Source organism: Eurytemora carolleeae, unplaced genomic scaffold (genome assembly GCF_000591075.1).
Source record: "Eurytemora carolleeae unplaced genomic scaffold, Eaff_2.0 scaffold647, whole genome shotgun sequence".
Taxonomy (NCBI): Eukaryota; Metazoa; Arthropoda; class Copepoda; order Calanoida; family Temoridae; genus Eurytemora; species Eurytemora carolleeae.
Genome location: NW_019397569.1, coordinates 117,890 through 142,660, shown reverse-complemented (window position 1 = coordinate 142,660; position 24,771 = coordinate 117,890). Strand labels below are relative to the sequence as shown.

Genomic DNA, 24,771 nt, shown 5'->3' with positions numbered 1-24,771 from the left:
ACAACCTCAATATTTCTAAAATGGTACCTTTCTGCCCAGCTTGCCAACTGCACTCAGTACACTGAACCTCTATCAATATCTACTCTGTGATTTGTGTCTTACATTTGCTCTTTAAGCATGGGTAGGCTCTCCAGTCTCCACGCAGGACACTGAACCTCTATCAATATCTACTCTGTGATTTGTGTCTTACATTTGCTCCTTACGCAAGGGTAGGCTCTTCAGTCTCCACGCAGGACACTGGGGACCAGATTTAGTTAATAGAGAGAAGAAGCTGAACTATGCCTACGCAGTTCAACCATGCCCCGTGATTCATTAAATCCAGACCCTCTCGAGACATTTATATATTTACCATGGGAATATATATTATTAAAACAGAAACAATCTCAAGGAATAATAATTGTCTTAAAATATTTTTTTTAAAGTGAATATTTGCAAATTATCTTTTTTCCAATCCACAATCCGAGTACGTTTCCCTTATGTCCATTTGACAGCCCAGATTTTTATTTTGAATAATCTTTTTTGTTTGTTTATTTTCTTGTGATTTTAACAATTTTATTTTTCGATTTTCGTTAAAACTGACGAGGGTCAACCCAGACCGAAATATATTTTCAATAAATGTGGAACTAACATCTACTTTTTTACTCTACAGAGGTTTGGTCTATCACCATCACCGAATCTTAAATTAGATTGAAACCTTTACATGAGTTTATTTGAGAGAAGTTTGTTCGTGATTTTAATAATTTATTTCAGTTCGACTATTTTCAATATTATTATTATAAGGATAAAATAGTTGTTTTAATAAGTTACTTCTACTATCACATGTTTTAAAAAGAATTTTACAAATAAAATGAGTTTTATTTTTAATGGAGAATGCCATTTGGGAAAAAAGTTCATTAAGGAAAAAAGAATTAGATACATTTTTCGCACCATGCACACTATTCTTAAATGAATTTACAAAATTAAAAAGATGACATTTTCACTGGAACAATACAATTTCAAATATGGCGGGGATGTCCTGTACATGCAGTGTATAGTGTACACTGTACAGGAGTACAATTGTTGACAACATAATTTTGTATAGCACATCATATTAACTTATTTTTTCCACGGCTTGATTATTCACAGACAAAGTTAAAAAATATGATTTGGTTTCTGTATACCACAGTCCAACAACTTCACAAGATTGCGACATAAAGTGAATAGTATGTTATTGATGTCAATAAATATATAAAGGGAAGCCCCATTTAAAATGGTGGCATGTGTACCATTCACAACGATGAAGGAGCTATTGTCACTTATACATGTGCTAATTTAAAAAAACTACACGTTTAATTTGAATTTTCAGGATCAGTCAAACTTTTTAAGATACCATTGTGAATAGGACATGCCACTTAATAAAAAGGGATATTCTTTAAGCCTTACTGTACTGTAATGTACTGTACTGTACTGTACTGTACTGTACTGTACTGGGGAATGATTATGTAGAAAACGAATTCTAATGGGGGGGGGGAGCACTAAGCATACACGAGGACCTCCCCAAAAAATAACCGATCTACGAGCTGATAATAATACACTTTAACGTTAATTTTTCATATCAAATTCTAGAAAAAAACGTTTTCTGATAAGTTTTCTGTGTGAATTTTGAAATTTTATAAAATCGAGGTATTTTCCATGGATGTATTGACAATGAAGTTTACAAGTTTAGTTGATCTTCTATCTCTACAATTTGCCATGTCCGTTTACATGTTGTGAAAATTATTTCGTTTATAGGTTTTCCATTTTCCTATTCAGAGAAACCATAACATTGTGGAATAGGAAGACGACATTCAAGCCATCATATCTTTTTTGGACGTTGTTTTAAAGCAAATAGTGTGAAAATCAACTTAATAAATGGGGTTAGGTTTTATACACTGCAACATAACTGTGAGTCGTGTTTATCTGACTTTTAAATCAGAACTTTTAAGTCGTCTTCCTATTCCAAAGTTTTATGGATCTTTCTGTTCTAAGCGAAAACACATAAATACTATATAAAAAGTTTGTTAGGCCAAAAATACAGTTTGCATAGAAAATTAACTTTCAAGTTAAATATTAAATAATTATATGGCAACGGCCAACCTAGAGGGTCACGTGAAATTTCATTAACTGAAATTAATCAATGGTATCTTTAAGCGTAAGTGACCCTCCATGCAAAGATGGCAATTGCCGATTCACTAGGATTACAAGTGTTTAATTCTGATTATTGATATAAATTTTTCTGCAGAAATAACTTTAGTAAAAAAACCACACTTGAAAATAAACTGTTTTAAAAATTATAAACATTGATATAATTTTAATACTTGGTCACAGAAAAATTTTAAGGAAACCGTTGTGAATCGGGCATTGTTATCTTTACATGGAGGGTCACTTAAACATTACGCTGCCATGCTCTTTAAGTGTAAAATCCCTGCCATGCTTAATGATAGACGATAATTAAATGTTACAAAAAAAGGTTAATTTTAACTTTGATAGTTTAATGATTGATAATTAAATTCTTACTATTTTGACAATTGTAAAACGATGATGAAGGGTGATCACTGATCATTAAAAAAAAACTAGTTTGTCTTACTTATAAAGTGTATCTAAACCAAAACACGACTGCATTACAATTAAAAATTACTGTACTGTACTGTACTGTACTGTACTGTACTGTACAATTAAAAGGACGTACACGCTAATCCGAATAAACTCAATATTTTCTTCTTGTTTTACATTTAGAAAAATATTACATATTTGAATACATGGATAATGATGATGAACAATGGGATAAAGTCAAATTTAAATACTAAAGGGACTGCAGACGAAAATTCAAGTGACCCTTAATTCTAAGAGTGACATTTCCAATTCACAACGAACGATAATGAAGACGATACCGCCGTGTGTCTATCTCAAAATTGTTCAATGCTAACATAGACGGTGGTTCAACCAACCGGTACCGTTGACAGTCGGACATTCACTTTTTAAAATCGAGGACTACTTTGATTTACGCATACAGTCCCTTTAAGTTGGGAATGTGGCAAGGAAGTTGATTAATAAATTCAAGTTTCACTATCAAGCTAGTTGGCTAAGCTGTAACTTAAACATGGCTATTGCGACATACGCATAAATATGGTTGTGTAGGTATATTTAGGGAGGTTGCAATAACACTCCTGGTTGTGTAGGTATATTTAGGTATGGGGGATGTTGCAACTGTTACAACTTGTCCTTAGTTCCAAGAATGGATGATATGGAGGGTAGAAAGGCAACAACCACGGACAGAAGCAGAGCTAAAAATCAAAACATATATTTAAAATATCTTGAAATCTAGAAGTTAAAAAAATTCAGATAACCTGAATAGATTTTGACATTTCTATGATGTCCTTATTAATCTAATAAGACAAAACAAAGTTTAATAATGAAGAGTTCAATGAATTTGAACTACCTCAAGTCTTAAAACCCGATTAAAATCCTTCGATATTTAATAATGCAAAATTTAATGAATTTGAACTACTCAAATGTGAAAACCCGATTAAAATCCTTCGTTATTCTTAAACTTTGAATCGGTGGTTCAAATTTAAACCGACAGGAGGTAGTTAGCGACGTAGCTCAAATTCATTAAAAGCCCTAGAATGTTTACAGAAAAAAAGTTTACCTATTAAAGGTAGAATATTACAAAGTGTTAGAGTTCTGGAGGTTACAGCTAGAGCTTGAATATCCTCATGGAGGTCATTAACCTCAACCTCAAGCTCACTCTTCTCCGCCTGAAATCGGTCCGTGTGTAAATTTGTCCAAAAAACGACAACACGTCTGAATCGATTTAGCCCAATTTTGTTGAATTACCAGTCTGTTGGAAAAAGAAAATGTGGTTTTTGTTTTATTTAAGAAATCCACTAATAAAAATGAAAAGTATTTGAAATTAAATTGCACTTTGAAGGCAGATATTTGGAAAAAAAAGGCAATATTTTATAAAATTATCATTTTTGTATCAATATTACTCGCGGCCCTAAGCTTTCAAAAAAAACCTAGTTTCTAGAACCCTTCCCTCCCCCCACATTTAGCATAAAAATACCTGAATAGAAATTAATTTTTCTTTAGCTCTGAGTAGTTTAGCAATTTTCTCTTCAGCAGCGGCAAGTGCGCACTCAACCGCGCTCAAGTCTCCACAAGAGCTACAGGAAATATTAAGCGCACTATCACTCGAGTCCAACGGACTCAACTCTTCATGTGCACTGTCATTAAATTTAGCGCTGGAAGGCTTTATTGTATCTGTATTTGTCTCACTAGCACTAAGTCGAGGAGTATTTAAAAATCTAGATTCTTCTCGCGGATTTTCTTGTTCAGCGCGGTTTTTCGCGGGCTTTAAGGTTTCCACGTGGTTTCCCCCAAGGACATAAGACTCAAGAGTCCCAGAACTGGAATACATCGGAACACAAGATGCCTTGTACAAATATTGAAATTAGAAATTTTAACAGTTAAACAAAGGAATTGTCCAAATTAGTAAAAATAACAACTTATTAAATAAAATTGAAAAAAGCTTACATAGGCATCACCGTCTTTTATCTCATTATCTCGAAGCTTTTCCTAAAACAAATATTCCTTGGTATTTTTTCATAAAAACTGTGTTGTTGTTTGATCATAGTTTTTGATCAAATTGTATTTTCTATGCTAACTTAAGCTGGGAGCTTTTAAACAAACGGAATTAATCCGAAGCGATTCTAAATCAGTCTTCTTTGGAGATTTTATCAATAAGTTATAGGCTGTAGCCATTTGAACAGATTAAAAATCAACTCCACAAGATCACAAATTAATTTTTGAATATCTTTTCTGCTTGCTGCAAATTTTGCAAAATAATGGTTAGTGTTTGTTAACTGATTACGGTTAATTGACCCCCCCCCCCTTCATAAATATTTATCCTAGTTACCTTTAATAAATAGTTTTCTTCTTCTAGGTTTGAAATCTTGAGATTTAGTTCAACTAAATCAGAATCCCGCCCTCCTCCACCCTCTCTGTTTGAATTCTCCTAATACACACAAAAAAATGTTATAACATATTTCCAGGAATATTTTTACGTTCAGGAAGGGGGGGGGGGGATATTTTTTAAGCCTTAACGCCTGTCCTTTTAAGGTTAAACATGAAACTAAAAGACTAAACAATTCAATTTCTATTCTATATCAACTGGTTAAATAAAAATGTTCCCTATTGATTGGTTGGTTGGTTTAATGGTTGACTAATTGATTTATTGATTAATTGATTGATTGATAATCAATTGATTGATTCGCGCACCTGTACTCTGACCTCCATCTCCCTAACGAGGCTGTCCTGGGTCTCTATTAACCTCTCTGCATCCTCCAGCTTGTTCTTCGTGTTGTTTAAATCCTGAAAATATATCAATTAGAGACCGGAGAAGATGGAGAAGTTTCAATTCGGACAGCGGAAAAACTTACAGATTCCTTTTACTCCGAGAGCGGAGAAGCTTACTGTGGATTTACTCCGAGAGCGGAGAAGCTTACTGTGGATTTTGTCTCCGATGGCGGAGAAACTCGGTAAAGCCTTTTTCTACATAACAGCAGCAGCAATTCTGAGATGGAAAGGTACAAAAATCATGGCTTTTCAAAACATCTAAGTTAAGTTTTTTCGTTACTTCTTTTTAGTGCTAATTCTTATTTTTACTCCCCCCCCTCCACCTCAATTCCACTCACGTAAGACATGATTGTATCTAAAAAACCAATTTTATCTAGCTATCTGACCTTCTGACTTATTTTTTTAAAAATCTATCTATAAAGGTCAATTAATTACCAATTATACATACTAATCTTGAGGGGTAGTTTGCCAAGTTCGGAGAAAAAACCTTCCAATTTGGCGATAAAAATCTGCCAATTTGAGTCTACGCTAGAATAACAAAAAAGCTAGAAGTTAAACTATGTAACATTCTAGAACGCGAGAGGTTCAAATTGAAGTGGTTCAACTAAATCTCGTGTTTATGAACTTGAAGTCTGGCCCTAACTGATAGTTAAGGAATATTGTATACCTGAAGAACAACTGAGTTAAGGAATATTGTATACCTGAAGAACAACTGAAAGTTAAGGAATATTGTATACCTGAAGAACAACTGAATTATCTGTTCTGGCTTCTCTCAAAGCGTCTTTTAGGGAACTTATCTCAGTCTCATTCCTCTCCCGAGTCCTGGAACATGAACAGGGTTTAAAGGACTTGAAACTAAATGTCAAGTGACCCTCCAATCAAAGAGTTACATGACAGGTTCACAACGGCATCTTTCAGTGCTTAGGATAGGATCCGTTGGATCCGCAAGATTTTGGTTCGTCGGATCCGCAAGATTTTGGTTCCCTGGATCCGAATCCGAAAAAATATGCGGATCCACATGACAAAATATTAACCGAAAACTGCAACAAAAAAAAACTTGTTTACTCTCTAAAACCGATTCTGAACTATTGAAAAAAGAGAGATTATAAAATTTCCTGATTTTTGAGTGGTTCATAAGCGAAAAAAATAAAACAAAAAATTTCCAATATCATACCTGACAAGATCCTCTACAAGTCCTCTAAGTCTGTTGGCCTCGTTAAGGCCGGACACGTCTAGGGAGGAAATCAGGAGGCTGTTCTCCCCCTGGAGGATATCATGGTCCTCATCCTCACCATCAGGTTTAGATCCTTAAATATTCAGATTTATCTTTTTAAGCATGTCAAGCATGTCAAGCATGTCAAGCATGTCAAGCATGTCAAGCATGTCAAGCTTGTCAAGCTTGTCAAGCATGTCAAGTAGGTCAAGCATGTTAAGCATGTCAAGCATGTCATGAGTTAGATTAAACTCGTCCATGCCTTACCGTCTAATGAGTCAGTTGATGAAATCATTCTGTCTGTTAGATTAAACTCATCTTCTTCTTCTTCTTCCCGGGAACCATCATTCTTCTCCCCCCGTCCTCCGTTCAATAGTGTACTCCCATTCTAAATCAAATCAAATCAAATCAAATCAAATCAAATCAAATCAAACAAATCAAATCAAATCAAGTAAAATTCAATTCTAAAATAAGTCCAAAATTAATTCCTGCTCAATTTCTACTTAATTCCAACTCATTATCAGTTCAATTCTAACTTAATTCCAACTCAATTCCAACTCAATTCTAACTCAATGCCAACTCAATTTCAACTCGAAACTCAACTCAACCATACCACCACATACTCGACCATTTGAGACCCGAAACCCAAATTAATTAATTACCTCTATAATCAATTCTGATATGGCATTTTCAATATATAAATCTTTATTTGACTCCTCCTCCTCCTCCTCTTCCTTCTTGGCTCTATTGTTGACCTCCTCCTGCAGCAAGCTGATTCTCTCAGTCAGCTTCTTATTCTCTTCTGCAGGATAAAACATTCAAGACGAGAGCTTAGTCTCGAGTATACATTTCTTAGTCTCAATTTTAACCATAAAAGTTTGACCTGACATAGTTCTGTTGTTGTTTTAAAGTAGAATAAAATCTATGAAAAATGTATCCCATTAAATTTCATGACTGGAGACCTATTTTAGTCGCGGAATGAGTCTAATCTTTCCTTCAGTCAAATCCCAAGGGTCTTAGAGTTCTCATGCTGACTTGAGGTGGACTTGGTTATAAAGGGAAAACTGTTTGATAGTACATTTTTGTGAAAATTACTTCTTACATATCAATTTTGTTTCAATATTTTTTTTTATAAAAAAAAACTTGAGTTGAAATATTGCCTTTGCCTTCACCTTCTCAACATTAAGGAATCAATTAAAAATTTTAGTTTTTAACTATTTATCTCTTCAGGATCCTTGTTATGTAATTTTTTCAACTTTTAACCCATGCTGATTTTTCGATTTTTAAATAAAACAAAACATCTAAAAAATCAACGTTTTCAAGTTTTAAAACTTGATAAATATATCAAGTTAATTTTGTAATACATATTTTTGCGTTCGGAAATTAAATCTAATTCACGTTTTCGGAGTTGTAAACCCGCAAATTCGTGGCAGCCAAAATTTGCAATCAATTAGATGGTTTCCCTGTTGCATTCAAACATTTCGACCCTGGTTTCAGGGTGTTGTAATGTAAATATCAGGGATTCAATAGTGTCAAAAGTTTGATCAAATATTGGAAAAAAATATTACAGTTGAATGTGATGTTTTCCTAGTATATTATTGTACAAAGATTTCATGGATTTGAACTCTGCTTCTAAATTGATTAAGCTTGTTTCTGAAATCTTCATTTTGTTCACACACTCGAGTCTATCATCAACTGAACACAAGAACCATATTTTAACAAATACAAAGTTAGAATTTATTCTGTTTTTGAGACTCCCTTCTCTTCATTTTTATTTAAGGCGTATCTTTAAATAAAGAGTTAATTAGAACTACTTCTACACTGTACTTTACAGTCCAGTCTAAGGAGATAAATCTGAAACACCGCTTTGCAACAATGTAATGAAGTTTTTTTAACATTTTTTTCTAGTTTAATTCGGTCCCATTTAAGTTTTTGGTTTAAGTTGTCAGACACATAGCGACCCTTTGATCTGGTTTTCACAATTTCTCAAATTAACTTTATTGTAAATAGTAAATCCAGATCAGAACGAAATTGCTCCTTGCTGTATGGTAAAAATATGGTTGCCTAGTTTTTTAATATTGAGTTTAGCTGCCAGCTGATACGCCTCCTTATCCTCCATCAGCTTCTTGGTCTCCTCCCGGAGCTTATCCTCACCCATACTCTTCCCGTAGGTGCTCAGCTGACTCTCCAGAATCTCAACTCTAAACGACAAACTTTTAAACAACAAATTCAAAAATTATTTTGTCTGACGGATTAAAGGGCCAGAAAGCGTAAAAGCCCGCATAAGTCTCGAAAAAATATTATTGAAGCAAAAGGAATTGACGAGGAAAACAAGATAATCAACAAGGAATGCCTGCATTCATCTGTCAACGCTGTATTACCCTGGAGAATAGAGGTTTTTAACCTCTCTGGGTCTAGGCTTGCTATGGAAAAGCTCAACTTGCACTCCATAGAAACAGGTCTGATTTACCAGTTTTTAAATAAAACCAACAACCAATGGGAAACGTGTTAATATCCATCAACCACGGATCTTCCTAATGTGGAGAAGCATCAAGTACAAGTATAATTTAAAAGTACTGCCCAAGATGTTCTTATAAGACTCCAACTGTTGATAAACTACTCCTAGCCAAAACTCCTTTTATCACAAATGTCATTATTTATAAGAGGAGATTCTGACATTGGGTCCTTCAAATTTTCAAAACTCCATGCTTGGTGCAGCGTTTTTTTTTTATTTCCTCACCCTTTAACAGAGATGGGAAACAATTATTGTGTATAGATCTAATTTTAGTAATGTCATCAACATTCAACAATCTACAAACCTGCTGAGATAGCAAATTCTAGAAAACTAACAAGGATTACTATTTCATTATTATTATTGTTGATGGGTTCTGTGTGAGCAGCTGGGATGTTAAACTTCCTTGCAACAAACCAGAAATATCAGACAGAATTAAAAAGAAGCAGAGATTAGCAGAAAACAAATGAATAGAATTGGAATACTGTTATACTATAAAAATAATATAGTATAAGTTTTTAATTATCTTTTATAAAAACCTTTTTAAAATAAAAATTGTTAAAAACAATAAAAAATGATAATTGGGACATAATTGATACGAGAACCCCTCCCATGAGCGTAGATGTTTACACACTTAAATTAATTAAAGAGAATTGCTACACATTCACAAAAGTTACTGTTATGTAAAGGGGGGGGGGGAGTCTAGGTACGTATTTCCTGTAAATTCATAATTATACCTGATATTCAAATATGCAGCTAGGCGTTTTTAAACGATATTTTGATAGTATGACATTATGGGTAAACGGTTAGAAAATCAAATAGTATATATTGAAGAAGAACTCGAGTAACATGACAATGTACCTTGTTAATAACCTATCCTCGTCCATCAGTGCTCTCCATCCGCTTTTACTGGCGTTCTAAACAGTATCATTTAATCAGAACATAATCAAATCTAACAAAATGTTTAAAATATTTAAGATAAATAAGATAATTCAAAAATTCAGATAAATGTAAAATCTTTCCATTCTTTAATAAATCTATGAAAACAATTTAAAACCTTAATTCAATAAAAAAAATCTTAAAACCATAACCAAATTTCAACAAAACGGAAAAAACAGCATTAATTTTCTTTTTACTTAAAAATTTTAAATAAATTATTATTTAATTAATTGTTAATTTCCAGGAAGAAATAACTTTTTTCTTTTGATCTGTGTCCGAATTTAATGAATTTGAGCCGCGTCTTAAATCCGCCAAAAACCGGTTTCAATTGAGCGCCGGCTTAAATATTGAAACATTGAATACAAGTTTAAGTGAAACCAACCATATTTGGGCCGCAGCTTAAATTAAAGCCGCCGCTCAAATTCTTTAAATTCGGTCTCTGGTTTCAATTACTTTAGAAATAAAAAAATAACATTAAAAAAACCACCTTTACTATTTTTCATAATCATAATGATTTCATAACTACAAGTTGATTAAGCCCGTATTGTTGATTATGTAATCTTTAAACAGATTAACAAATATTGCATAATAATACAAGCAAAGCAATCTTTGGACATTTATATTACTAAATTAATAGTGATATCAAAATTAATATTACTACAAAAATTCACCAGAAAATTGAACCCAATGTAGAAATCTAAAAAAGCGTTCATGAAGTATTTTAAAAAAAAGATAAAATGTGTATTTCCACTTTTCATAGAAAATAAAACCTAAAAAATTTGCGGATTTTCCTATATAAGGTTGATTGAAATATGCACACACAACTTTTGAAGAAACTAGTCAATAACTGTCCTGTAAAAATGATGTTACCTCCGTGTCATTTACAATTTTTTGCAGGTTTAACAGTTTAGTTTCCAACATTTGTTCTCTAGCCAAGGATTCCTAATAAAAAAGGTTTATTCGAATTTATATTCCATTTAATCCAGGAGCGTATTCAAGAATTTGTCCAGGGGGGGGGCTTACATTTATTTCTCTTTCCAGGGGGGGGGCTCAGTCCCCATAGCCCCCCCCCCCCCCAACTGAATACGCCTCTGATTTAGTCTGTGTCTTTGTTGTCAATTTGCATAAAGGGACAGGAGCCATAAATTCAGTTTACTTTCCAGTTCTAGAGTGGAATGTTTGATTTATAACTGTATCATTAAAAACTGTTAAAGTTTAAATTCGATGTCCCAGTTTCTCTCCTAAAAAACAGATTATTTAAAACTGTGGTTTCCATACTAAAGTGACTTGCGCATTTCTATTACAGCAGCAGGAGAATGAAAATAATCAGAATTAAACACTTTTTACATTAATAATGTAATTAAGTTTTTTTTGCGTCGCTTGACACACTACAGTCTCATTTGACTGAAATCAACTTCAGAAAGTTAAAATTTAAATATATAATTAAATATGATATCAAAATATTTAAAAAATTGTCAAATGTTTTAATTTTTTAGATTTAAAGAATGTACTTTGCTTGTCTATTTCTTTTCCTAAGATTATTACATTTTAATTTATATTTTAAAACAAAGACAGACAGAAACAAATTATGCAACATTGACAAAAATATTTGCCACAATCTGCGATCTGCAATCTGCAAGCTAGCAAAACTAAAAAATAAATACCCTGGTTGTTACTGAAGAAATATGCAGGAATACACCCCCCCCCCGGCCTTCTTTTTTTAGTTTGTAAAATATGTTTATCAATAACTTTATGAACCGCTAAATTGACGAAAATAAATGCATTTTTGGATGACAATTAACAAATAGGAATTAATTTACCCTTCACCCAAGAGGGGGGGGGGGGGGGTGTTAATCATTCATGAATATATGTTATAACACTGTACCTGGATATATGTATTGAGCTGGTAAAGGTCCTGTGGTCATCATTATCCTCATTATCCTCATTATTATCATTATCATCATTCTCATCATTCTCATCATTCTCATCATTAGCTCATCATTATCATCATTATCATCATTATCATCAATATCATCATTATCATCAATATCATCAATATCATCATTATCATCATTATCATCATTATCATCATTATCATCATTATCATCATTATCATCATTATCATCATTATCATTATCATCATCATCATCATCATCATCATCATCATCATCATCATCATCATCATCATCATCATCATCATTATCATCATTATCAGCATTTCATTATTACCATGATTTTCGTTAATATCATCATTTTTATCATTATCATGATTTTCGTTAATATCACCATTTTCGTTAGTATCATCATTTTCGTTAATATCACCATTTTCGTTAATATCATCATTTTCGTTAATATCATCATTATCATCATTAAATTATTTTCATGATTTTCGTTAATATCATCATTATCATGTTTTTCGTTAATATCATGATTTTCGTTAATATCACCATTTTCGTTAGAATCATCATTTTCATTAATATCATGATTTTCGTTAATATCACCATTTTCGTTAGTATCATCATTTTCGTTAATATCATCATTTTCGTTAATATTATCATTTTCGTTATTTGTATCATTTTCGTTAATATCATCATTTTCGTTAATATCAATATCAATGTACTTTTATTCCTCTTGTGATATCTATGTACAGGGTTAACTACAAAAAATGAGACTTCGGAGAGTATTTTAAAATAACTTTTTATTTAATCTTGGTTCCCTTGAAACTTGCAACTTGAAACTTGTTATTTTTAACACCGTCTAATAAAGACTATATTATGGTCAACATAAATAATCTTTATGGGTAACCCTATAACTTTACAATTCGTTTTGTGTTCATTTCTTATTAAAAATAATTAATCAATATAAACTAGATTAAATATTTATCATAAAAACTTACTTTTGCCTCTTTACCATCAGGTAGGAAAAGCTTCAGGGTGGCAATTATGCAACCATGGGTAACCTTAATAAATAAAATATGTAGAAAATGCGAACAAAATCCTAATTTGTAGGAGGACTAGTTCGCAATATTCATTCAATATTTAACACTTTTTTTCTAATTTTAGTCGGTAAAATGTGTCCTTAATTATAAAACAGTTTTTTTTCACTTGTAATTGTTTGTTAAAATATTTAAAAATAGCATAATTAGAACAAATTATGCGTCACTCTGATTATTTATTAATAATCCTCAATACTCACCTTTCTTGAGTTTTCCATGACATCCACGCCAAACTGTAGAATGTCCCCCGAACATACCTAAATCAATCAATCAATCAACCATTTAACCACTCAATTCAACAATCAATCAAACAACCATCTAACAAATTTAGAAATACATATCTGTCAATTAATCCATAAATAAAAAAAAAACTTTTATGCAATGAAAAATATAATTTTCAAAAAATATCAATTAATCAATAATTTACCTCTCTCGGTGCAGACTCTTCTGTTCCTTTGCTTAACCTAAAGTTAATAATCTTATAACAAATCACATTTTAAAATTTCTTTTGTTGGACTTAACATTCAAAAAGTGAAAATAGGCGCCCCACTCATTCACTTCCAATATATGCATTAGGCTGGTCTGTTAATTTGAATCTAATAGATGTCCTAACGGCTGAACCGATCAGGCCCAAACTTTTGATGGACAAAATTATCCAAAATCTTTTAACATGACAAAAAAAAACCATCCAAAACATTTAGAATTCAAAAATAAACCTATCACTCCCAAAAACATTGAAATTTACAACAGAACCCTAATATGCCCGGGTTATTTATGATTAAGAAGATCTTAAAATTTTTTCAAAATATAAGAAGAAAAGAGTAGGTGCATGTAACGCAACATTTGGTGCGATGCGACCTGAAAGCCTAGATATTTACAGTGCTAAGGATCCATTTAATTTTGATGCAAATCCGGATCCTGGATCCGCACTGGAAAAAATGGATCCGGATCCAAATCTGTTATTTAAGATTTACTGATTTATTTTTAACAGCTATGAAGAAGAATTTTTTTTCCCTTCTTTTTAAACAACTTAATGAACCATTCAGAGAAAATGACATTTTTTATAATTTCTCTTTTATTAATAATGCAGATTGCAGATTAAAGTTTTGAGAGTAAAGAATTTTTTTGGCAGTTTTTGGTTGATATTTTGCTCCTGGATGCAGATCCGGATCCAGTTAATACAAAATGTTGCGGATCCGGATCCAGTAAATACAAAATAGTGCGGATCCGGATCCAGTAAATACAAAATAGTGCAGATCCGGATCCAGTAAATACAAAATAGTGCGGATCCAACAGATCCGGATCCTAAGCACTGATTATTTATAATTCTAAGATTGCCTCTGGTTGTTGACAAAGGTTCCATTGCTTGACTTAGTGTCTTGAAGGTAGAATTTTCCCAGGCTATACCAAAGTACTGCATGGTTTCTACTTAACACCTATATATAATGAAAATAAAAAACAATAACAATAAAAATAACAATAACAATCTTAATACTAATAACAATAACAATAAAAAACAATAAAATAAAATAAATAAAATCCAGAACGAACTTCTCTTTTAAAAGTAATAGATTAATAACAGAAATACATTTATTCAAAAAGACATAAATAACTTTCAAATAGTCATGGCCATAAATAAAAATCCTAGAAAACCTTCAAAAATGAATTTCATTATACTGTTGCTATCTCATTTAATATGTGAAACCTATATATATATATATATATATGTTTGCCCAATGGAAAGAAAGTGAGGTATTGCACAAAAAATGAGAAAAATTCGCGCAATTACGAGATGAATATTGAATATAGCTAAATTGCAAAGTTTTAACAAAATATAAAACTTTTTTTGGTATTTAGACATATTAATATCAACAACACCGTTAAATATACTTATTAATCAATATTGTAAAGTTTAATCGGTTATTAATATTGCTTAAAGAATGGGATAAAACTACTTATTAACTTTAAGCAAGAATTTCCTTCGTTAGAACTGCACTTCACTGGAAATTGACTTTTCCTCGTGTTTTCGAATTTTTTGATAATTTCTTTTAAAAAGTCTCGAAACCACTTAGATAAGTAAATTCCCGCTTTAGTTGGCAGTTCTCCCTGGAATTTCCTCCCTAATAGTAAATAAATAGTTATTTCATTACATCTGAGCGATCCCTGAAAAATTACCTTGCAGTCAAAAATTGCATTGTTTAGAGTAGGTTTGGCTCTGGCGACCGATCTGCCGATCTTGATCTCCTGATCCAGCTGCAGATTACGATCATTGAAGGGATGGGAATTCGGTCTAAAAAGTATTAATCAATCAATCAATGACGAAGTGTTAGGGATTAAATAATGTATTTTGGCCGGTACTTGTACTTATTTCTGTTTGATATATAATCCCTGACGAAGTGTTAGGGATTAAATTTCTTGAATTACAATCGAAAACAAACAAGAACAAGTTAAAATTACTGAAAACAAACACATCGTTCCAAATGATAACAACCTAATAATTATTTTCATAAGGGGGGGGGGGGTCGTAAATATATTAATTTACAGATTTGCAACCAATGCACGACACACGTAGGACGTAGGTCGGTATATTCCTAGAAGACAGACCCCGTAGGTCATTTATTTCCAAGAATTGACAGAAAACTTATTTCAAACAGTGGTCGGTTTAATTTGGACATTTTTTTGGCTAAAAGTGGGGGGGGTATTATTAACAGGATGAGGTGGGGGGGGGGGGNGGGGAATCACAAGGTACCTGCATAGAAGGGTGGCCCTAGGTGCTCCTGTCCCATTCTGGTGGGACACAGGGGTCTCAGCAGGCATTCTATATTACAAACATTATGGGACATCTCATTCTCAAATCAATCCGGATCCGTCTTGAATAGAATGTTTCTGATTTTTGAAGTTTTAGTCATTTCTTTCACCAAAAATTAATTCAAAAAGATTCTTCTTGTTTTAAATTGTGAATACATAGACTTTAGTTACCATTCAGTGATTAAACTGGTTTTTTTTTTAATCTGTCATTAATTTTTTTTTTACTTTAATCTAGATTAACATAAATAAACTGTTCCGGTTTCAGGAGAAATTCAGAACAATTTTACTACAACAAAAAAGTAACATTTTATCTAATGAATGATTCTGCAATCTGCATATACGAGGTGTGTTTGATCCAGAATTTTCGTGATTATGTTTATAATGCAATCAAACGGCAACAACAATACCTTTCCAATAAGCTATTAATCAGGGAAATTCTCCGATAAATAAAGAAATTACAATAAAATTCGCATTCTGGATCATACACACCTCGTATTTTAGTGCTTAAATCCACTGGTTCAAGTTATTTTGGCAAAACAAAAAACTTTTTGTTCTAAATCACAAAACAACATTAATTTCAATAAAGATATCATTAAAGCCATCATCTTAGGTTTAATAAAGTTTCTATATAAAAATCAGCACAAATTTTGGAAGCCTGTTTCTGTAATCTGTTAAAGAAATTAGCAATACTTAAATATAAATTGGCTAAATTTGAATAAAATTTAAATGGTTACAATCCAATAAGTATAATTTCAATACAAATAAACAGTTTTAATTCTTGAAAAAAAATTTTAGATTTCATTTTGATACAGAACCGGATCCGCATTGAAAAGAAAAATGGATCCAGATCCGGATCAACAGAAAAAGATTTATCGTTTTTTTTTCACCGAAAAATGTTCAATTTTTTTAGTTTCCTTTTAAGCTCAATCTAGATTATTTATTCAGAGATAAGGAAATTCGAAATAATTGCTCATTTTTCAACAGTTCAAATTTGAAAGAAATTGTGATTTTTAACAGTTTTGATCAGTGTTTAGGATCCGGATCCGTTGGATCCGAAAGATTTTGGCTTCCTGAATCCGGATCCACAAAAATGACAAAAATTTGAAATTCTGCTTTGTTAAAAAACTTCAGTAAACTTTATGGATCCGGATCCGCATCAAAATTAAATGGATCCTAGGAACCGGTTTTGAGTAATGTTTTGCCCCTTGGATCCAGATCAGTGGATCCAAATCTTTCTGCGGAAAACCAAAATGTTGAGGATCAAGGATCCTGATTCTAAGCACTGATTTTTCATTAGAATACCAAAAAATAAAATGATAAATACCTGAGTACCCTGCTTAGATTAAACTAATTCATAATTCTTCATTTTCTTTAGTTCTTTTCGCAACTTGTGTGACAAAAACAAACTTTATTTCACTAATCAACAGATTAATTGATATTTCACTCATCAACAGATTAATTGATATTTCCAAGATTTCGTCTGATCTTCAAATTTAATAAATATGGCACAGGTCAGCTTTCACTTTTAAATCTGAAAAATTACAAATAAATTTATCTCAGATTTTGTTTATTTATTCCTAAAAATAAATGAAAAAAATAATTGTTAAAAAAATCTTAAAATGATTTCATGCAAGTTCAGAGTGACACAATGTTTAGACATAATTATATACCTGGTTGAATATATATATGGCTTCTTTCGACTTCAAAATATAATCATTGAAAATTCTACATATATTTGAATGGGGGGGGGGGGAATACACCCCCCCCCCGGCCTTCTTTTTTTAGTTTGTAAAATATGTTTATCAATAACTTTATGAACCGCTAAATTGACGAAAATAAATGCATTTTTGGATGACAATTTCCAACTTAATAATTCCCTAATTCTATGATAAAAAAGCGTAAACAACTTTTAGCGTTAACAATCAAACCTTTCTTTGGGGAAAAATAATTATATTTTGAAAAGAGGATTGTCAAAACTATGAACCTATCAAAAATTATCAATTATATTTAAATTTTAAATCTGTAGAGCAAATGTGTATAATCAATACGACATGAAAAAATTAAATATGTTTCGAGCAATTTACGCTATTTCAAAGTCATTATTATTCTGAATAAGAATAGTTATAAAGATGTTTAATATACTTCACAAAATTCACTGTTTATTTTGTATTCATTTTCTCTCAGCTCTCACTTATTTAAGCACAGGAGACTTCTTGTCTCTAGGGTCGGAAAAAAAGCAGAAAGCCATTGGAACTCTGCCCATAGATTTGGTTTGGATTTTGTATCTAGGATAGAATAGAATAGGTGAGTCTACGCAGTTAGAAGAAAAAAAATAGGAAATTTTAGACTCTACGCGTAATTAGGAATGTTTAAAATGTCGTCTTCAACTTGAAATGTTTTGAAACAAATGATGCTACATCATGTGAACTAAGGGTGGTGTATTTTTCGACCTACACATATCCGCCATACTCCACTTCTGACCTACGCCAAATCCGCTATACTACACATCCGACCTACTAGCACGTGGTATTACAGCTGCTTTATTGACTTGTGGCCGCAGCGCCCGGCCCCCTAGAGCCTGTCCTAGCCACGGCGCTCGGCCCCCTAGCCGCAGCGCTCGGCCCAGAAATTGTCTTAACCTAACCCAACCCTCAAATAATACTAAAATAAACAGCTGGCGTAGGTCCGATATTGCAGTAGGTCGGAAAGTTAGTAGGTCAGAAGTTCAGTAGGGGGGATGTTGCGTATAGACGATGTAACATTACCGAACTAAGGTACTATCGGAATTTTACACAATTCAACCAACAGGGTATCCACATTACATTAAATCTTCATTGGGTCAAAAGTACGATTTTCAGGACTAATTATAAAATTTAAGAAAATTGAAACACATTAAAGAAAAATTAAACTTGATGCAAAAATTTTCTTGCAGGAAATGCTACGGTTTCTCGAGAAAAGTCAGTTTATTTGGCCGATATAAAGCTTGGAGATAATCTATTATGGGAGGCTTTAAAAATGAACTGAAATTGGAGGCAAATCTGTTAATTATTTAATCTTTTTCTTTCCTGAGGGAAGGGGGGAGCGGCACCTGTTTATTTCCGGATTAAAAGCTATGGAAATCCTTAGATTCCACTGGTTCAGAGAAGGTCTGACTCTGTGCCCCCATATCCCTGATCGTGAACCATGCCTCTGACATTCATTAGATCATTCTGTTTAAAACATTTTTAAACCAATTTGGAACAATTGTGTACAAACTTTAAATGAAACCGGCGGAGAGTAGGTTACAGAAAATCTCCTGACAATTGTTATTATTAACTAATATTATTATAATCTTCTTTACTTTAAATGCTATTTCATGAAGGATTGATAAAACGAATTTCAAAAGTTGTTAGTTCATCTATAAGTGGTGCTCTTTTTTAAAATTCGGTGATGGCGTTAAAACCAAACCTCTGGAGTTCAAAAAGTAGTTCATGGTTACACATTTTATTGAAAATACATTTCGGTCTCCGGGTTGACCCCAGCCCCCCTAGCCTGATTAAGGGGGGGCTTTCCCCCCCTAAGAAGGCTTACACCCCCTGTAGATGGTGGTCGAGGAGGAGCAGAAGTCCTTAACAGGGGTCCATATAGTTCCAAATATTACTAATTTTCTCGAAAGTTTGAAGAAAAAATATGCCCTCAATTCTTAATGCAAACTCAAATTCCACAATTACATTTTCAATATAAGATCAGATTCTTTTTATTTTTGCCCGGCCTTTATTAGAAAAATGCCCAAAAATGTTTTAAATTATACTCACACATTCTTACTCAAATTGCCCCACCAGACTGAAGTTTACTCCCTTTTTTAGAATGCCGTCAAATATTTATAATTTGCATCTAAATTTAAATTATTTTTATCACCAAAAGTTTTATAATTACACCCAACTTTAAGGTAATTACTCCAAAATTAAGAAGTTTTACGCCCACCCTATGATAAAAAAATCCTTCATATACTTTGAAAATGCCCTTAAAAAAAATTTGCCCTCAAAATAAATATTTAAGATTTCCCATACACAAATTTGCCCAAACTGAAAAAAACACAAAACAAAATTGCCCCCTAAAAGATAAGATTTCGTCAAACTGAAAATAGCCCCCCAAAAAATTTAATTTGACCTTTGCACACAGCTAACTTTGTACAGTACAGCTAACTGAGCACACAGGAACAGGTAGGAAACTATCCCCCCTGGTAATGTAATTGTACAGTACAGCTAAACAGGTAGGAAACTATCCCCCCTGGTAATGTAATTGTACAGTATAGCTAACTGAGCATACAGCTACAGGTAGGAAACTATCCCCCCTGGTAATGTAATTGTACAGTACAGCTAAACAGGTAGGAAACTATCCCCCCTGGTAATGTAATTGTACAGTATAGCTAACTGAGCATACAGCTACAGGTAGGAAACTATCCCCCCTGGTAATGTAATTGTACAGTACAGGTAACTGAGTATACAAGTACAGGTAGGAAACTATCCCCCTGGTAATGTAATTGTACAGTACAGCTAACTGAGCATACAGGTACAGGTAGGAAACTATCCCCCCTGGTAATGTAATTGTACAGTATAGCTAACTGAGCATACAGCTACAGGTAGGAAACTATCCCCCCTGGTAATGTAATTGTACAGTACAGCTAACTGAGTATACAGGTACAGGTAGGAAACTATCCCCCCTGGTAATGTAATTGTACAGTACAGCTAACTGAGTATACAGGTACAGGTAGGAAACTATCCCCCCTGGTAATGTAATTGTACAGTATAGCTAACTGAGCATACAGCTACAGGTAGGAAACTATCCCCCCTGGTAATGTAATTGTACAGTACAGCTAACTGAGTATATGGTACAGGTAGGAAACTATCCCCCCTGGTAATGTAATTCCAAAGCTCTGAACACTGAATAGTAAACAGTCCCTTGAAAAACAATATATTCCTGGCAAAAACGTATTATTAGCATTTCGGCATTTCCAAAGCTTTTATTTCTAAAAAGTACTTTGCATTAGACTTCCCGAACGTAAAAACTTCAGTGAATAATTTTTTTTTAAACTTAGAAAAAAAATATATGTATCAATGTCATGGATGGTTTTGTTTGTGTTACTGTGTTCTTGTTAAACAGCATCTTTAAACTGTTCAAACATTCTTTACAATAAATTAGAATTGCAAATATATCTCAAACTACGTCATTGATAGCAAATTACAACAATAAGGGGGAAGGGTGATAAAAAAGTTATTGTGGGCCTTTATTTTGAAGAATTTATTCTTCCGTTTTGGGTGGGAGAAACTATTTTTGTAGATCAGGAAGGGGGCCGGGGGGGGGGGACTGTGCATAAAATATAAAGCTTTCCTAGGAAAGAGGGTATATAGGTCCGCTGATGGCACATTTTGTTTAATTCTCTCCAAAGTAAGAAAAATGAAAGTGAATAAGGGTTCGTTTTTTTAAAAATAATTTTCATGAATTTCACAAAATTTAACAAGATATAATTATGTTCATTATGTACAATTTACAATTAACATTCTAAAAGAAACTTAAACTAGCTTAAACTAGTTTGATAAACTAGCAGCTATTTTAAACTAGTTTGATAAAAACAATCATGTGTACTTAAAAGTTAGAATTTGTGTTATTTAAAGATTAATTTTCAAAAGTGTGTCTATTGTCTATGGATGGAGTAAAATTAGGAAAATCATTAGATTAATGAGTGCTAAATATCAGTTTCTATCTTAATAACAAGATCAGGGAGTAGAGAATCAACTTCATTTTCATGTTTCTTCATGTGTTTTTGCAAATTCCCAACTTTAGAAAAGGCTATGTTGCAGATGGAGCAAACTATACCAGTGTGCCGTATCATGTGGTTGGCTAATCGCTCCGCGGTCGACATCGATTTATTGCAGAGTTTACAGTGGTATCCTCTTTCAACATGGGTTTTCATATGTCTCTCCAAAATATGATTAAATGCGAAGGAGGATTCACATATTGCACACGAGAATCGTTGAAGTGATTCTTTAGGAGTATGTTTGCTTATCATGTGTCTCTTCAAAGTATCCTGACGGTTAAACTTTCTGTTGCAGAAAGTACATGAATGGTTGTCGGTTTCTGTATGTGTTTTTGAGTGTCTGTTTCTACTAGGAGCATGTTTAAAGCTTTGCTCGCAAAACTGGCACTTGTAGGGTTTAAAGTCTTTGTGAGTCATCCAATGTTCTCTCAAATCTTCTTTGGAAGTGAGGACTTCTTCACACTCACCACAGGGGTGTATCTTAGTATCTTCCGGTTTAGTTTGTTCCGCAGCTTGTTCATCTTTATCTTTTAATTCAATATTCAGACCGTGAAGCCTCTTCATGTGTCGCTTCAAGTTTGAGTTTGATGAGAAAACTTGTTCACAGAAAGCACAAGTTTTATTACTAAAGTGTTCGGTTTTCATGTGCTTTTCAAGAGTAATGTAATGAGTAAACGGAATTGAACAAATTTCACAATGGAAGCCATGTGAATCTCTCTCCATACCCTCTTCAACTTTTGGAATAATTTCCATGACATCTTGTTCAGAAACAATAATCCCAAGATCAGTTTCCAATTTAATTTCACTCCCCGCGTCCATGTTTTCGGACATTTTGTTCACATCTTTACATTTGAGGTCCGTTCTGAGAACTGGTTTTACATCAGATTCCATAAAATTACTATCATCCAAATCATCCTCTAAATTATCCTCTAAATTATCCTCCATACCATCCTCAAAATTATCCTCCAAATCATCCTCCGAACCATCCACCAAATTATCCTCCAAATCATCCTCCGAACCATCCACCAAACTACCCTCCAAACAAGCCTCCACATTCAAACCCTCCTCCTCATGACGCTTTATGTGTCTCTGCAAAATTCTAATTGTTTTAAACCTTTTGTTACAAACCACACACACCTTACTAGTATGAGTTGTCATGTGTGTAACGAGCCTACTGTAGGTTTTCACAGATTTCCCGCAAATGTCACAAGGAAACCGATCTTCTTTGTGCGTCTTCATGTGTCTGTATAGAGTGTCAGAACGCGGGAATGCGCTGTTGCAGACTGTGCATTGGTATTTATCTGAACTTGTGTGGGTTTTCATGTGCCTGTTTCTACTTGCAGAGTGTTTAAACACCTGCGTGCAAAAAGAACAAGTGTAAGATTGTTCAGTTTTCTTCATGGGTTTCTTAATCACATGATTATGGGTTCTCTCAATGTGTCTTTTTAAATTAGAAATAGAAGAGAAGACTTTGTCACATAATTCACACGTGTCTTTATGCTCGTCATGAGTTTTCATGTGTTTCATTAACCTCTTAAATGAGGTCGATCCTTCTTCACAGATTTCACAAAAGAACATTTGTATTTCTTCCTTAGAGGCATGAACTGCCATATGCCGTGAAAGCGCATCTGCGCGCGCCAAATCTTTTTCACAAATCGGGCATGTTGTTTTTGTATCTCCGGTGTGAGTTTTCATGTGTCTTTTTCTACTCTGACTATGGGAAAAACCTTTTCCGCAAATAGGACAAGACAATGTTTTTTCACCATTATTATCAGATGTTTCTGTGTCCACCACTCTCTCATCGGTCTTTAAGTGCTCGTCCATTTTCATTTCAGTTTATACCAAGTATTTACAAAAGCAACATCCGTTCTTTTACTTCTGTCAAGCCATGCGCAGATCTGAAAAATAAAAAGAAACATAGTGGCCACTGTCCAGAAAGAAATTAAGAACACTGTTCTTAAATCTATTTTAACTCTGACAAATCATGACAAAATTAAGATCGAAATCAAGAACATTTTCAACAAAACTGCAGAAAACTAAATTGTTGTTCAGGAACGTATTTAACAATAGAAATTTGAGAAGAAGTCAATGGTAGAATTAAGTATTTCTAAAACAAAATCTACAAAGTTTTGGTTTTTCTAGTTCAAACTTTGATTGTAAAAATGAAATAAAATTATTTTGAAAATTTTAAGGATACTATAGATGGACTACCGTGCTTAAATAATCGAATTAGTCCCGTTGTAAGTAGAAATTGACAATTGTAAACGGAAGATCATTCCCGGAAGACTATTTGGGGGAGGTTCGGAAGCCCTACGGGGATGCGCACTGCCGCAAATAGGTCAAATAAGGTTCGGAAGCTGTGCAGGGGAGGTTGCCTTCCATCTCTCCTCTTCAAAGGCATTTTGCACATAGAAAAACTAAGCAAGTCATATATGTTGATATAATTTACAAGTGAATAAAACAACAATGTTAAAATGGACTGAAAACGTACATTTCTTAGTTACATTCACATTTAACTTAAAATTATGAATACCCACTTAATAAAAAATAAAAATTAAGTTTTTGATAATGACATTGTATGACTTCACACTTTATCCAAAGTTAAAAAAAAAGTCTGAAAAAATGTGCTTAACAGGCACTACTCTTTTTTAGCCTTAAAGGGACTGTTAACGTAATTTCAATTGACCCTTAATGCAAAGATGGCAATGCCCGAATTACACGGTACCCTTGAAACCTTTCTGTTAAAATGTGGAAGATACTATCGTTTTTCTGAGAGACCAAAAATGAATAAAATGTAAAAGAACAAAAACATGGATATCTAATTCATCCCTGATATGACGAGTGGGGGAAGGCAGGCGGCCATGAGCCACCACTATTTCCCCTTCCGGGCCACATATTAGCTTTTTTCTCTTCCGGCAGCCATGAGCCACCACTATTTCCCCTTCCGGGCCACCACATTTGACTCTTCCGGGCAAAACTACGTTTTTAAATGGTATATTTAGGGCCTTTAAAGTGTGATTTTTAAAAATCCAGCCGCGTCACGCTATAAATATATATTTAGATCTTTATATTTCAGTGTTAATATGTAATAAGGATGATTCCTCTTAATGTAAACTGTAAAACTTTTTTTT

General features: G+C 33.2%; 2 protein-coding genes across 3 annotated transcripts in view; both read right to left on the bottom strand.

Moving 5' to 3' along the window:
• Window positions 1-1,105: 1,105 nt before the first annotated feature.
• Window positions 1,106-17,370, bottom strand: LOC111714966 (sarcolemmal membrane-associated protein). Its single transcript, XM_023490194.1, has 22 exons — window positions 17,168-17,370; window positions 15,785-15,853; window positions 15,211-15,325; window positions 14,374-14,471; window positions 13,463-13,499; window positions 13,236-13,292; window positions 12,919-12,999; window positions 11,926-11,955; window positions 10,911-10,982; window positions 9,963-10,018; window positions 8,654-8,790; window positions 8,177-8,284; window positions 7,252-7,391; window positions 6,857-6,977; window positions 6,551-6,683; window positions 6,114-6,198; window positions 5,299-5,391; window positions 4,937-5,035; window positions 4,555-4,596; window positions 4,085-4,453; window positions 3,668-3,776; window positions 1,106-3,302 (listed from the first exon to the last, which is right to left on the bottom strand). Exons 2-22 carry the CDS (start codon window positions 15,850-15,852, stop codon window positions 3,229-3,231), a joined length of 2,124 nt encoding a protein of 707 aa, XP_023345962.1. The 5' UTR covers window position 15,853; window positions 17,168-17,370; the 3' UTR covers window positions 1,106-3,228.
• Window positions 17,371-20,782: 3,412 nt separating this feature from the next.
• Window positions 20,783-24,771, bottom strand: part of LOC111714963 (zinc finger protein 600) — a 5,507-nt gene continuing 1,518 nt past the window's right edge. For both annotated transcript variants that reach the window (XM_023490187.1, XM_023490188.1), the window contains one exon: window positions 20,783-23,538. In XM_023490187.1, the coding sequence (XP_023345955.1) occupies window positions 21,569-23,470 (1,902 nt within the window). In that variant the 5' untranslated portion in view covers window positions 23,471-23,538 and the 3' untranslated portion in view covers window positions 20,783-21,568. The remainder of the gene's footprint in view (window positions 23,539-24,771) is intronic.

Excerpts from the sequence above, each read along its gene's own strand:
- LOC111714966 (XM_023490194.1), bottom strand. The coding sequence starts at position 15,852 with ATGCCTGCTGAGACCCCTGTGTCCCACCAGAATGGGACAGGAGCACCT. Across the intron at positions 7,392-8,176 it reads TTTGTACAATAATATACTAG|AAGAGAATAAGAAGCTGACT; the intron begins GAAAACATCACA and ends TTTATCCTGCAG. Across the intron at positions 6,978-7,251 it reads TATCAGAATTGATTATAGAG|AATGGGAGTACACTATTGAA; the intron begins GTAATTAATTAA and ends GATTTGATTTAG.